General features: G+C 39.2%; 1 protein-coding gene across 1 annotated transcript in view; it reads right to left on the minus strand.

Moving 5' to 3' along the window:
- Positions 1 to 3,497: 3,497 nt before the first annotated feature.
- Positions 3,498 to 14,377, minus strand: part of SLC39A8 (solute carrier family 39 member 8) — a 37,900-nt gene continuing 27,020 nt past the window's right edge. The window contains exons 7-9 of the mRNA XM_034442183.2: positions 11,488 to 11,695; positions 10,475 to 10,659; positions 3,498 to 7,140 (exon numbers count right to left, since the gene is read on the minus strand). Of these exons, the coding sequence (XP_034298074.1) occupies positions 6,991 to 7,140; positions 10,475 to 10,659; positions 11,488 to 11,695 (543 nt within the window). The 3' untranslated portion in view covers positions 3,498 to 6,990. The remainder of the gene's footprint in view (positions 7,141 to 10,474; positions 10,660 to 11,487; positions 11,696 to 14,377) is intronic.

The following is a 14,377-nucleotide window of genomic DNA, read 5'->3' on the forward strand; positions in this document are numbered from 1 at the left end:
TCCCGGTATAGCCAGCTGACGCCATCGCTGGTTATTGGGGGCGAATCATTGGCCCCCACAGAGAGGGTCCGCAACTTGGGTGTCCTCCTGGATGCGCGGCTGTCCTTAGAAGGGCATATGACAGCCGTGGCCAGGAGGGCTTTTTGTCAGGTTCGCCTGATACGCCAGTTGCGTCCCTTTCTGGACCGGGACTCCCTACGCACGGTCACTCAAGCACTCGTCACTTCTCGTCTGGACTATTGTAACGCTCTCTACATGGGGCTCCCCTTGGGGTGCACCCGGAGGCTCCAACTGGTGCAGAATGCGGCTGCGCGGGGGATTATGGGAGCGACGGGGCGCTCCCATGTGACTCCTCTCCTGCGCGAGCTGCATTGGCTTCCGGTGGACTTCCGGGTGCGCTTCAAGGTGTTGGTGATTACCTTTAAAGCGCTCCATGGCTTAGGGCCAGGGTACTTACGGGACCGCCTTCTGCCACCAATAGCCTCCCACCGGCCGGTTCGCTCCCACAGAGAGGGTCTCCTCAGGGTGCCGTTGGCCAGACAATGCCGGCTGACGACCCCCAGGAGGAGAGCCTTCTCTGTGGTGGCACCTACCCTATGGAACAATCTACCCCCAGAGATACGAGTGATTTCCGACCTCCGGATTTTTCGTCGGGCCCTAAAAACTCATTTTTTTCAACTAGCTGGTCTGTCCTGATTTTAGGGTTAGTTTTAAAATTTTTAAAATTTTAATATTTATTTTAATTGACAAATTTTAAATTATGAGCCAATTTTATAAATTATCTTAATCTTATTTTAATTGTGATGTTTGTTATAGATGTTTTTTATCCGGCTGTTCACCGCCCTGAGTCCGAAAGGAGAAGGGCAGTATAGAAATGCGAATAAATAAATAAATAAATAAATAAATAATTCTGCCAGCTGGCTCCAGTTTGACCCTGAGCAGCTCAAGGTTGACTCAGCCTGCCATCCTTCTGAGATCAATAAAATGAGAATCCAGATTCTTGGAGGCAACATGCTGACTCTGTAAACTGCTTAGAGAGGGCTGTAAATGAGACTTCCAGTTGACATCATAGTGAGAACAGCTGGAAAATAGCAGCACTCCACCGGGCTCCGTGAAATGCAGCCAGCAACTCCTTGCTGGAAGACCCTACAGGGTTAAGCCTCCCTGGAGGGGAGGTGAAGAAAGGAGAGGCGCTTCGTCGATCACAAGGAAAACGCAATTTCCTTGCTGATCCGAAGAAAGCTCTCCCGAACAGCAGCAGGGATGACAGCCATTTTTGGTCAGTCACAAGCTGGGACAACTGGGACACTAACATCTTGTGCTGGAGCGGTATATGGAAGACCAGTGAAACTGGGTGAGAAAATTTCCAACTGTTACCTTAGAGACTTAACTTAAAGTTCCAAAAATGATCTCCAAACACTAAAAAAGCTGTGATTGGATTTATGGAGAAAAATTAAAGACTAAAAACTAAAGAGGAAGATTAAATATTAAAGACTTAGAAGTAAAAGAAATACCTAAAGAATGTTTTAAAACATAGAAAGCCTGGAAAAGCCAAACAACATTGTGAAAAGTGACTATTGGGAGAAATTGCTTTTCTAAACTTTGTCTCTAACTCCCCTGACTAGAGGACAATCAGCTGTTTCCGATTTTTTTATATTCTGTGGAATGCTGGAATTGGGAGCAGGGGAGCCATCTACTGGAGGAAGAGGATTATGCATTGTACAAAATTCAAAAGGAAATGAAGAGAAAGTAAATAACATCTGGAAAACTATCTGACCTTGACTTAATCTTAGTAGGCGATTGTAATGCTGCAGTGGTGGTCTGCAACTGGTTTAACAACAGAGTAATTCTCATGGTTTATAATAATGTTTTAGGGTGGAATAAACTTATAGGAAGAAACACTAGGTATTTCCTTCAAAACTGCAACTTAGCTAAGTTTTGTTAAAGTATACAAATGAGACTGTGGTTGAAAGACATGTTTTATGCCCAAAAACATGGCTGGTATCCTAGTTTGTGACTTTTGGATGCTAACATTAACTGTAGTTTTATAGTAACTCTAATTCAGTTTATGCCCTCCTCCCCCTTCCCTCTCTCTCTCCTTTCTCTCTCCCAATTATACTCCCAAATCCAGTATGAGACAAGAACAGTAGGCATATTTGTCACCAAAAGAAGAATGTGTGCTACTGTGTTCCGAACCAAGCCTTCCACAAATACAAACCCCAATTCTAAATTGTTCATTTGGGAGTTTTTCCTTGTCCTCTAGTCCCCAAAGGTGCTTTTTCAAGAGGCAACTGGATTTTCTGGGTTTTCTTTGAAGACGTTTCGCTTCTCATCCAAGAAGCTTCTTCAGCTCTGACTGGGTGGTTGGGATCCTTCCATTCCCCACCATCCAGTCAGAGCTGAAGAAGCTTCTTGGATGAGAAGCAAAATGTCTTCGAAGAAAAACCAGAAAATCCAGTTGCCTCTTGAAAAAGCACCTTTGGGACAACCATGACTTGGATGACCAAGAATTTCCAGACTTGTCTTCTGGTATTTTATGTGTGAATACAAGGTCATTACATGAACATATGTCATTAAGAATTTTTATAGTTGGAACAGTATCAGGAAGTGCTGTGGGCTATCATATGATGCAATGAACATGTGGATCTCTCCATATAGTAGCAGCTTCTGTCAGTCATCTTTTGGAAAGAGATTGTCTGCACCTTCAAAGGCTTGGTCTTTCCACTAAAGAGAATATCCAGGCTTTCTTGATAACAAGAAAGCAGCAGCCATGCTTTATAGTTTAGGGGAAGGCAGGATCATTTCTAGATAAAATTTAGAAAGTTAGGATCATTCTGTAAATCTGCATAGTCCGGCATCATTTCTATGTAGACTGGTTGACCTCTGTATGTTTATCAATAATTTATTCAAAAAGTCACAAAAGGGTTTCACAACGTGTTAGGGTTAGTCCAGTGTGTGAACAGGCCTTAAAGGTAAAGGTAAAGGTTCCTCTCGCACATATGTGCTAGTCGTTCCTGACTCTAGGGGGCGGTGCTCATCTCCATTTCAAAGCCGAAGAGCCAGCGCTGTCCGAAGACGTCTCTGTGGTCATGTGGCCGACATGACTAAACGCCAAAGGCACATGGAACGCTGTTACCTTCCCATCAAAGATGGTCCCTATTTTTCTACTTGCATTTTTTATGTGCTTTCGAACTGCTAGCTTGGCAAAAGCTGGGACAAGTAACAGGAGCTCACCCCGTTACGCAGCACTAGGGATTTGAACCGCTGAACTGCCAACCCCTCGATCGACAAGTTCAGAGTCTTAGCCACTGAGCCACCGCGTCCCCTATGAACAGGCCTTAGGAACATATTATATCATTTGTCTTCAGTGTTGTATCATTGTATCTCTGTCGTGCAAATAACCCATACATTTGCATGAAACATACTTGACAAAGCATTTTACAAATGTTAAACCAGTTGGATTGTTAAAAAAATTAAACAAAGAAAAATGCAATGAATAGATTCTGTAAATCTAATTTATTGCTTCACAGGAAATATATTAACAAAGTCAGATCTCATCTCAAAAATCAAGTAGGTAAGTATACCATACATCTATAAAGTAGTGCCCAGTTGAAATTTCCTAGTACTGTAGAAAATATGCATAATTTGTAATAAATATTGCACACATCCTCCAAACTGCTGTAAAATGGAAGAGAAATATGCCATTATTTTCTTCTTCCTTTTTCTGTCCACAGTATCAAGTTTCTTGCGTTATTATTATTATTTGCCAAAAAAAGATATCAATCTGTATATATGTTAGAGTACACATAAATTTGAATAAGAACTAAATTACAGCAAGAAAAAATATATATCCATCAAGATGTAAAATCAAATTTGTAAAAATAAATGCAGGAATACAATGTGTTTTCTTTACTAAAATGTATGAAGACTTTTAAAAACTGTGCATATATCTAGGCAGGACCCCAAATGATAAGTATATGCAAAGTACATGCATAGGTCCATCTTCATTGCTCCTAGATTAAATCAACAATAGGAATACCATAACTTTCTTGTAATTCCTTAATTCCTCCAAAAGTTTTCATTAAACGTGGTGGGAAAATAATGATTTGGGGCAACATGGATAATTTGGGGGAAATAAAACCTAAAATGGGCATGTAAAGCTTTTGAAAACCTAAATGTTTGTCCCTCAAATTTGTCAATATTTTCTACATTGACCCATTCTGTAATATCCGTATATAATAGCCATTCCTGTTGGGACACAGTCTTTTTTTTTTTTTAATCAATTTTTTTTTATAAAGTTGTTCATCCCTGGATTAAAGAATTTAATGTAGCAATTCCAGGAAAGATCCCTCCTTGAAAGACTGAAGAACCATTCTCCCGCTAGAATAAATTATATTGGTTATGAACCAGTTAAGTTAGACCAGTGTTGGCTAACCTTTTCGGCACCGAGTGCTAAAACGGGAGCATGCATGCCAGAAACCAAAAGAGCAGCCACCCAAGGCAGATGTGCGCCCCGGAGCGGCTGGTCTTCTGGTTTCTGGTACGCGCATGTGTGCTGGCCACTTTGTCTTCCGGTTTCTGGCACGCATGCACGTGCAAAAACCAGCAGCTGCCCAGCACATGTGCACACCAGGAAATGATTTTCCAATTTCTGGTGCACACATGCGCACCATCCAGCTGGTCTTCACACATACATGCGCGCCAGAAGACCAGGTGGCTGGTACGCATATATGCACTGGAAACTGGAAGAGCATCCGCCCAACATGTGCATGTGCATCGGGCGTCTGCTGTTCCTGTTTCTGACGCTCCCGCACATGTGAAGACCAGCTGGTCGGCACGCCGGAACCCGGAAGAGCAGCGGGCAACAGCTCGCATGTCCAGAGAGATGGCTCTGCATGCCACTTTTAGCATGCATGCCATAGGTCAGTGATAGCTAAACTTTTTGTCATCGCGTGCCAGGAGTGAGGAGCTGGGGAGGCGTGCGCGCACATGCGCACACCCATAATTTTATGCATCCCGCCCCCATACATGCACACGCGACCCCCCTAGCTCCCCTTCCTGGCATGCAATGACCTGGTAGGCCTGTTTTTCTCTCTCACCTGGCTCCAGAGCCTCTCTAGGAGTCTGGGGAGGGCAAACACTGCCTTCCCCACCCCCCCGGAGACCTGTTTGCTAACTTCTGGTGGGCCCAGAAGGCCTGAAAATCAGCTGGCTGGCATGTATGCTAGAATTGAGCTTGCGTGCCCACTGATATGGCTATGTGTGCCATAGGTTCGCCATCATGGCCATAGGTTCACCATCATGGAGTTAGACTGTTGAGTACATTTGTAAATATTGGATTAGCAATCATATGGAACATTTACCTGACCAGGCTTCTTATTTAATGTTTGGATTGAAGCTGGACTTTCCATTAAAATTGGAACACAATTCCTATGAGAGCTTTGTTTATATATCAAAAATTTACACAGGCAATCAATATTTAGGGCCTATCTAGACATGCAATTCAGCCAACAGTCATAGCTTTCCTGTCCTTTCCAATTCTAAGGAATTTATAACAAGAAACTTTAACTGTTTAGAATGCTGACTGTGGCTCATTTATGTTGAAAGTCAGTAATAAAAGTCCAATGTTTCATGGCAGTCTACCGTTTAATTCTTCCTTTAGAAATAACCAGGGAAATATAAATGTTTTTAATTATTAAAAAGTTGATGAATTTCCCCCAGCTTTTGAATTTATTTTTAATGCCACTCCCATAAGCATGAAAGAAATAAAAATAAATAAATAAAAGAAAGTCCAATTAAACCAATATTAATTAGAAATTGGAATTTCTGCAAGATTTTTAAGTTTTTGTGAAAAACGTTTGTTTTTTAATTAACAATTTCTGTGGTGGAAATTTTTAAACCTATTTTGAATTACACTGTAGTAAAAAAAAAAGGCAGTGATTTCTCTAAAAAGAGGGAAAGAGGAGGAGCAGGGTGATGAGGAGGAGAGAGAAGGAAGGTCAGGAGGAGGAGGAGGGGGAGGGGAAGGGGGGAGGAAATTACTATTCCTTTCGTCCTAGCAGGGAAAACGAACCATTTTTCAGAAGCTAGAGATCTGTAAAATCAAAGTCTTCCAGTTGCCATACCATTTTCATAAAAATTAATGAAGAAAGTATTTAACGCTAATTCAGGAAGGCGATAGGCCAGCAGGATACCAAAACGGCAGTGTGATTTCTCCTATTCAGAGGAGTCCCTATGTAGTTAAAATGCTATAAACACATACCTTACAATGGGACTGAATTTTCTGTATATTTTTATATAGGATTTGATCAGTGGTGAAATCCAATTTTTTTTACTACTGGTTCTGTGGGCGTGGCTTGGTAGGCGTGGTGTGGCTTGGTGGGCGTGGCAGGGGAAGGATGCTGCAAAATCTCCTATCCTCCCCCTATTCCTAGCGGAAGGATATTGCAAAAACTCCATTCCCACCCAACTCTGGGGCCAGCCAGAGGTGGTATTTGCTGGTTCTCCAAACTACTCATATTTTCTGCTACCGATTCTCCAGAACCTGCTGGATTTCACCCCTGGATTTGATCTATACAGTAAACCATTTAAGTTTGAATTATGCTGCACACGTACCTTAAAAACAGATCTCAGTACAAAGTTCCAAACCCAGGGGCTTTTCTGATATAAAGGTTTGGTAGCACATTTTCATTGACATAAATAATAAATGTCTGTTTGTTTTTCAGACAAACTCTTTCATAACGTAGCCCTCTCATACCACTAAACTGTTGCTCTCTGATATAAAAGTGACTAACATAGGACAAACACAGGGAGGAAAATGCTATCCTAGAACACATATTAGAAAATTATTTTTATATATTATTTTTATATTTATATATTATTTTTATGGGAAAAAAAGTTGTGTTCCGTGACGGAAGCAAACAAGGTGTCTTTTGTTACTTTCAAGTTCCTTTATGAAGTTCTTCCATTTTCATTGTCTTCCTTGTCACATTACTCCAGTTCAATTTCTCCTGCGTAGAGAGTGATGAGCAGGATTGCGGTAAACCCTGTGAGCAAGCCAGCATTTTGAATCAGGAAAAAAACCAGATCTGTTTTTCTTCCAGTTACTTTTTCTCTCAACATGTCGTTCATCTCTGGGAACTGGAGTTGCCATGGGAATAAAAACCACAAAAAGGAGGGAAAAAATTTACAGTAGGTAAGTCTTGCCATCTAGTGGTAGAATAGCATGTTAGTATATTCAATTTATAAAATGCATTATTTTTATTTTATGGTGGGGTTTTTTGGTTTTTTTTTTTGTACATTACTGGTAAGAATAGATACGATTTCTAAATTCCAAAAGGACTTAATGATTTGGGGATACACCCATCTTGGATAGTAGGGCCAAACAATTACTTCACCAAGACACGGATAAGAAAAAAGAAGCTATGCTTTACTTCTAAACCTCTATTCTTAGATTTGGGGACTTCTTCCTCTCTCCATCTTAGTCAGGAAACATTTTATTGGTTTGTGTAGCAAATTTAATTAATAATCATCTCTTTTGGGTCAGCCTATTACGAGTGAAAAGTTAAGATGAAGTTCAGGTCTAGCTGCAAAACTTGGTAAGTCGCAATGTTATGTAGGTAGGAAAATATAAAGCTTTCCTTGTAGACCTTTCATTATCCAGCTAGGTAACGTCAACAGTGCAGGGTATGTTCCATGTTTATATACAGTAACTTGCCCTTCCATTCCATTTCCTTCTTTGAATGGAGCATTGTTTTCTACTTGATTGTTGTCTAGTGTTAATCCCTTCTTATCTAGCTGTTGGATGCTGGCGATTGTGTTTACACAACATTATCAAAAAGTGCCTGACCACTCAACCTACTACAGCGCAACCAATACAATATAGGAAAAGAATAATATTACCTTATGTCACAAGTATCTCAGAAACAAACAACAAGCAACAGACTATTGTAACCACGTAACTTCATAGTAGCACACAAACCAACTAAAGTCCTCTAAAACATAAATAAACCAAAAGGCTTAATAGCCCAAAAAGAAAGAAGTCATCTGCAACAAATTGTAACATACACTCTAAGGACTGTAATAGACATTATGTAAGACAGACAGACAGAAGATTATCTATGAACAACAACTAGCAGTCAGAAAATACAATGGAAATTCCTTAATCTCACAACACATGGACAGACTCAATCACAACTGGGAAACTGTGAATATCTCAAAACAAGTTAAATCTAAAAATAACATTCCTTCCTAGGGCTAAGAGAAAGTGACTGACCCAGAGTAACCCAGTTGGCTTTGTGCCTAAGGCAGGACTCGAACTCATGGCCTTCAATGGCCTTAACCACTATACCAAATTGTTTCTTTCTGCTTATTTACCAACAATTAATCTGGATTATGTCTTGATTATTTTTTGCATGAGTATTTCTAGATCTTGACGGAGATTGATATCTGTTTTAACTAAAAGTATTGATCTGTTGAACTGTTGTCCCACTAGCAGTAGAAATACGGTAGATGCTTTATGTACTTGGCAGCAAACAAATGAAGACAATTCTCATTCCTTGCTGCAATTAGTAAAGATAAGATTTTTTTTTTAGGCTCAGGTTTGGTCAGTCTAAGGCTTCATCCAACTCCCAGAAGAATATTTCTCCAAAGATCTTACCTAACCAAGGATGGGAAACAAAAGCATCTTGGACCATAGACAAAAAGAAAAGAATTCAGAAGTAAGTCAGCCACAAACTGTAGCTATTGTATAGGGCATACATTTAGAATCAATTTTAGAATGCATTTTTACAGGCTGCCTAACTGTAACAGGCAAAGACATCAGACCAACAACTTTACTAATGCTTTACATATCTTATGTAAGAGTTTTAATGTGCAGAAAAGTTTCTTATGGAGGAACATGCAGAAGTATGAGACCATACAATCTCTGTTTTGACCCAGAGTACTATCACTTCAGCTGATAGATTATCTTGAGCAATGAGATCAGTTCACTATGATTACCTAAGAGAAATGGTAAGAAAGAGAGAAAACGAAGAACTCTTACAAATCCTACCTGTTTCTAGACAGAGAAGAATAAAGTGAGGTTCAGCAATAAATCAGCGTTCTGTATTGATCATTCACACATATTATTACATTTGGTTCAGACACAGTTCCAGTCTAGAGACCTAAAGATAGAGAGATTTGAAAGGTAGATAGAAAAACCTATCACCTACTGTGCCATAAGCAGGCTTTCAAACTGGGTTTACATCATGTAAGATAGAAAGACATCAGAGAAAACAGCTTTAATATCCAAGCTTGCTCTTTGCTCTTGGTAAAGATGAGAAACAGCTCATAAAATATACCCAGCTTCCATATTGCCACTTTTTTTCTGAACTACGCCTTACTCATTGTAACCCAAGAAATGAGGCACAAACATCTCCTAGAATTCACTGTGCCAGCTATGATTATAGATGTGATCTATCCATGTCTTTCTCTCTAAATGGGTGGGATTACATATCTCTACGAATAATTGCACATAGCTTTATTAAATTCTCAGTATTTTTAATAGATCGATCTTTCTGGTTTCAGAATTTGCACCGCCAGAAGCATTTACATGGCACGCAGTCCCTGAATACTTAAGTACTCCAAAAGTTGTGAATAAATTGTAATGCATAATTTGATAAAATAAGAAAAACCTTACATACATAGGAAGTAGTTGTCATAATGGCATTTTAATTAATTAATTTTTACTTAGCCATCTTTGTTTGTTTGCTTTTGTCCTAGACATACCGAATGTTTTGAAATGAAATTTGCTAGGATGCCACCACAGGCAAGATGGTGGTAAATTCTAGAACTATAGCTCTCGAATCCCACACAGACTAAATACTAAATCCATATACTTCCCCTCATTTCTCTCAAGTTTTTCAAGCCATTGGCCTCAGGTACACATGCAGAACTAGTCAATCTTCCATATAGAGCAGGGGTCTCCAACCTTGGCAACTTTAAGCCTGGCGGACTTCAGTTCTCAGAACTACTACTAGCTTTGCTGGCTGGGGAATTCTGGGAGTTGAAGTCCGCCAGGCTTAAAGTTGCCAAGGTTGGAGACCCCTGATATAGAGTTTTCAGGTGCAGGTGGGTAACTCGGGGAGAACAGCTGTTTTTAGAATTAAGCAAAAAAGGCCAAGATACAAGTTCCTTACTTTGTCTCATATTTCACCCTCGATTTAGAATGACTTTATGAAATTAAATATCATGCTGGATGACATCCAATATGCCCATCTTGGAAAAAAGTAGCATGAACTAATTGCCATTTCAATGTCCTAGTTTCACACTAATAGTACTGGTATTGTGGTTTCTCTTAACACTGTCTCACAAATATTAGTCTCTCATAATCATGCATCGTAATAATGCTAATGGTTAAGTCCATTTGTACTACAGTAGACTATAAATATTGTTAAGTAGCTAGATGGGTAGATAAGATGTAGCAGAAACTTACCATATCTGCAAGGGAGATGTATAGAAACATGCCTCCAGCTATTGCAAAAATGATGTTTGGAGCGAAGTTGTTGCCTACAATTATGCCAAAAACTAGGCCAATATAACAAGAGCATGCTGATAAAAAATTGAAAAACAAGGCCTGCCTTGTGCTCATTCCTGCATTAAGAAGGATGACAAAATCCCCTAAAAAAAAAAATGTATGACATTATCAGTATGTAACACAGTTATGATTTATACTTTCTCCAAGATAAATCAAAATACAAAGAGACAGTTTGGTGTAATCCTTTAAAGGCACCCTTAGTACAGGATGACTTTGAGCCAGTCATTCTATCATTCCTAGAACGAGAAGTTGAAAAAGTCTATCTATCAATCTCCAGGACCAGCATGATGAATTATAGTCTGTAACCTTCAGTGGAGAGGCTTCCATCTTGCAGTAGATTGATTCAGGATGATAATAATTCAAAATGGACTGATAAGATGTATATGAAATGTATCAGAAAACTATCATTTCCCCATTTAAATATAAAATATTTATGGATTATGTCTTGCTTAATGAGAAATTTTCTAGGACAGCTTACCCCAGTATTGATGCCCTTAGAGTTGGAATGCACTTCCAGATTCCTGAATCACTATGATTAAAAGTTGAAAGCCATAACTACAGTAGCTTCTTTGGTTCTAGAAGTCTGCCTCAGCTACATACCTTAAACTTTGAAATGATGTAAAACCAGGGGTGAAATGCTCCCGGTTCAGACCGGATCGGGCAATCCAGTAGCGATTGTGGCAGGTGGTTTGGAGAACTGGTAGCGATGTGGCGCGAGGCTCCGCCCACCCGCCCGGGTGTTACTTCCTGGTTTTAACCAGGAAGTAATGTGTTTTTTACTCTGTGCGCATGCACAGAAGGTTTTGTGCCTGCGCAGAGGGTCTGCGCACACATGTGACACACGTGCACCCAAGCACTTCCGAACTGATAAGGAAGGTAAGTAGATTTCCCCCCTGGGTAAAACACATTACCTAATTCATGAGGAAACTCTTCACACAAGATTGCTATAGATGTGCTAATTCCCTGAAGTAGGGAAAGTGTGAAAGAAGCTCCAATGGCTAATCCATCAATGAAGTTGTGCAAAGCATCGCTTAATGTGATCATCCAGGCAATTGTACCAATCTCAGATAGGGCAGGCCCTTTCAGACACTTGCATGAACTACTTTGCATTTCTTCTTTCTGCAACAACAACAAAAAAAAGAGAGTTACATCAAATACTAAGTCACTGTAAGAAAGCAAAGGATCATATAGCAATAGCAATAGCACTTAGACTTATATACCGCTTCACAGTGCTTTATAGCTCTCTCTGTAGATTTAAACTGCACATTTACTGAGAAATAAGACATGGAATCCAAAGTACAAGTAGTTCTCATTTAAAAACTGGTAGCTTAGTACCATTCAAAGTTATGACACACTGTCTCCCCTTACAATCCAGTTCCGGAGTTCCCACAATGGTGTGTGCACACACATACTGATCACATGACCATATTTCAGATGCTCACCTTTACAGCATTCCATGGTCATGTGATCATGATTTACATTTTTTTTCCCAGTTGGTTTTCTGACAAAAAAAAACCATAAAAACAAATGGATTCATTTAACAATCACAGCGTTTACTTAAGTACCACCACAAAAATCTCATAAAATCAGTCAACTGCATGGGTATTGACTTAGGACTGTCACAACATAATGGAAGTTCTGGGCTCCATTACAGTCACTCGAGGATTACCTATAATCATTTTCCACATACAGCAAATATTTCAATTCAAGCACAGAACCATGACGTCAAATTCACTTTTGATCTATATCACAGTTCTTCTGTTTTTTCTGCAGTAAGCTGTCCAAATGAAGTGAATTATCTAAAGAACTGCAAAACAGATGGACCCAGGTTTCCAATGCTTTTAGCAATAGCAATAGCACTTATATACCACTTCATAGTGATTTTACAGCCCTCTCTAAGTGGTTTACAGAGTCAGCATATTGCCCCTGATAATCTGGGTCCTCATTTTACCCACCTCGGAAGGACGGAAGGCTGAGTCAACCTTGAGCCGCTAAGATTTGAACTGCTGAACTGCAGCTAGCAGTCAGCTGAAGTAGCCTGCAGTACTGACTCTTATCATTCGCCACTTTGGCTCTTAATATCCAATGTTTTATACATTTGGTTCAGAAGACCATAATGCCTTGGATTCATCTTCTAACAAGCTTATCACAGACACCTCTTTGCAAATATTTTAAATGGGTATTAGATAATACATCAAATAATACATTTTCCTTTAAAAAGCAGCTGAGCTACAGAATAGTTAATCAATTAAAAGTGGACAGAAATTAGGTTGATGGACCAGGGTTAATTTTCAGCAATAAGATAGGATTCTTTTAAGCATTTGATGCTGTGGCAATTTTTCTGAAAGAATTATATTTCATATTGTTAACAGTCGGAGAGAGTCTTTCCAAGCAGAAGGGACGTTTGGAGATGAAGACACCATATTTTATTTTTTTGGTCAGCCAATTAAATCTTGTCTATCTCCTTCTAGAACCTGACAGGAGTATTTAAGACTTCACATAGCTTAATAAACCAAACAACAAAGATAGCTCTTCCTCTGGGACTCTGAATTCAGAGTCAGCACAATTGTTGAACAGAAGTTATTGTTCACCTATTAATCATGCCACCTAACTTCAATAGGAAAAGTCTGGACTCCCAGGACACAGGTTTTACTTTAAGTAAACAGATTAACAAAGGAAAGAATACTCTTCACTAATTCATATGAATTAGGGGTAGCTAAATTGGGGGGGGGACTCCTATGTCAATTTAAATAAATAATCCATTACATTTTTAAAATGTGGTAAGATTATTAAATAGAGTAGAGTAGAGTAGAGTAGAGTAGAGTAGAGTAGAGTAGAGTAGAGTAGAGTAGAGTAGAATTGAATTGAATTGAATTGAATTGAATTGAATTGAATTGAATTGAATTGAATTCTTTATTGGCCAAGTATGATTGGACACACAAGGAATTTGTCTTTGGTATATATGCTCTCAGTGTACATAAGGAGAATAAAATACATTCATCAAAAATAAAAAGATACAACATTTAGTGATAGTCAAGGTTACTAATAAGCTATCAAATCATTCTAGGAAACAAATAAAAACAATATAATTGAAAGATACAAGCAACATGCAACTTATAGTAATAAGTGGGAAGAGATAGATAATAGTAAGGAAGAGAAGAATAATAGTAATACAGTCTTAGTAAATTATTTGACTCTGTTGTGGGAATTAGTTGTTAAGCAGAGTGATGGCATTCAGGAAAAATAATAATAAATTAATAAAATAAATAGTAGTTTATTTATAAAAAAACAAATAGTAATTGATAATAAATAATAATTAATAAAAATAAATAGTAGTTTATTTATAGCAATGGTATGATTATGATAGGTCACCCAATCAACCAGATATGGATTTGATGGCCACACTGGATTTGATATTTTTATCCTCCTATCAAGCTCAACCCTAAAAAAAAAAAAAACCCAAAATGGCCTGCAGCTGCCTTGCAAAGAGCCAGGCTGGGTGTGCCTCATCAATAGTTGGAGGAAGAAGGCAGCAGAGGTCATCTAGGGGTGGCAAAGGCAGTGAAGCATAGACTGACAGCGTTCAGGTGGCCAAAAGGGCAGAGATGGGGCAGGGGAGAAAGGCAGAAGTGCCTTGCAGTCATAAATGCAAGTCGGATATCAAGCACACAAATGTTGATTGTGTGACCATGGGAGCCCTACAACTTCAGTGACTGGTGTAAGAACAATTTGTTTAGTACCACTGCAACTTTGAACTGTCACATAGGTCCTTAACCTAAGGACTACCTGTATGCATTTTTA

The sequence above is a fragment of the Pantherophis guttatus genome, chromosome 8 (genome assembly GCF_059756535.1).
Source record: "Pantherophis guttatus breed Tessera chromosome 8, ASM5975653v1, whole genome shotgun sequence".
Taxonomy (NCBI): Eukaryota; Metazoa; Chordata; class Lepidosauria; order Squamata; family Colubridae; genus Pantherophis; species Pantherophis guttatus.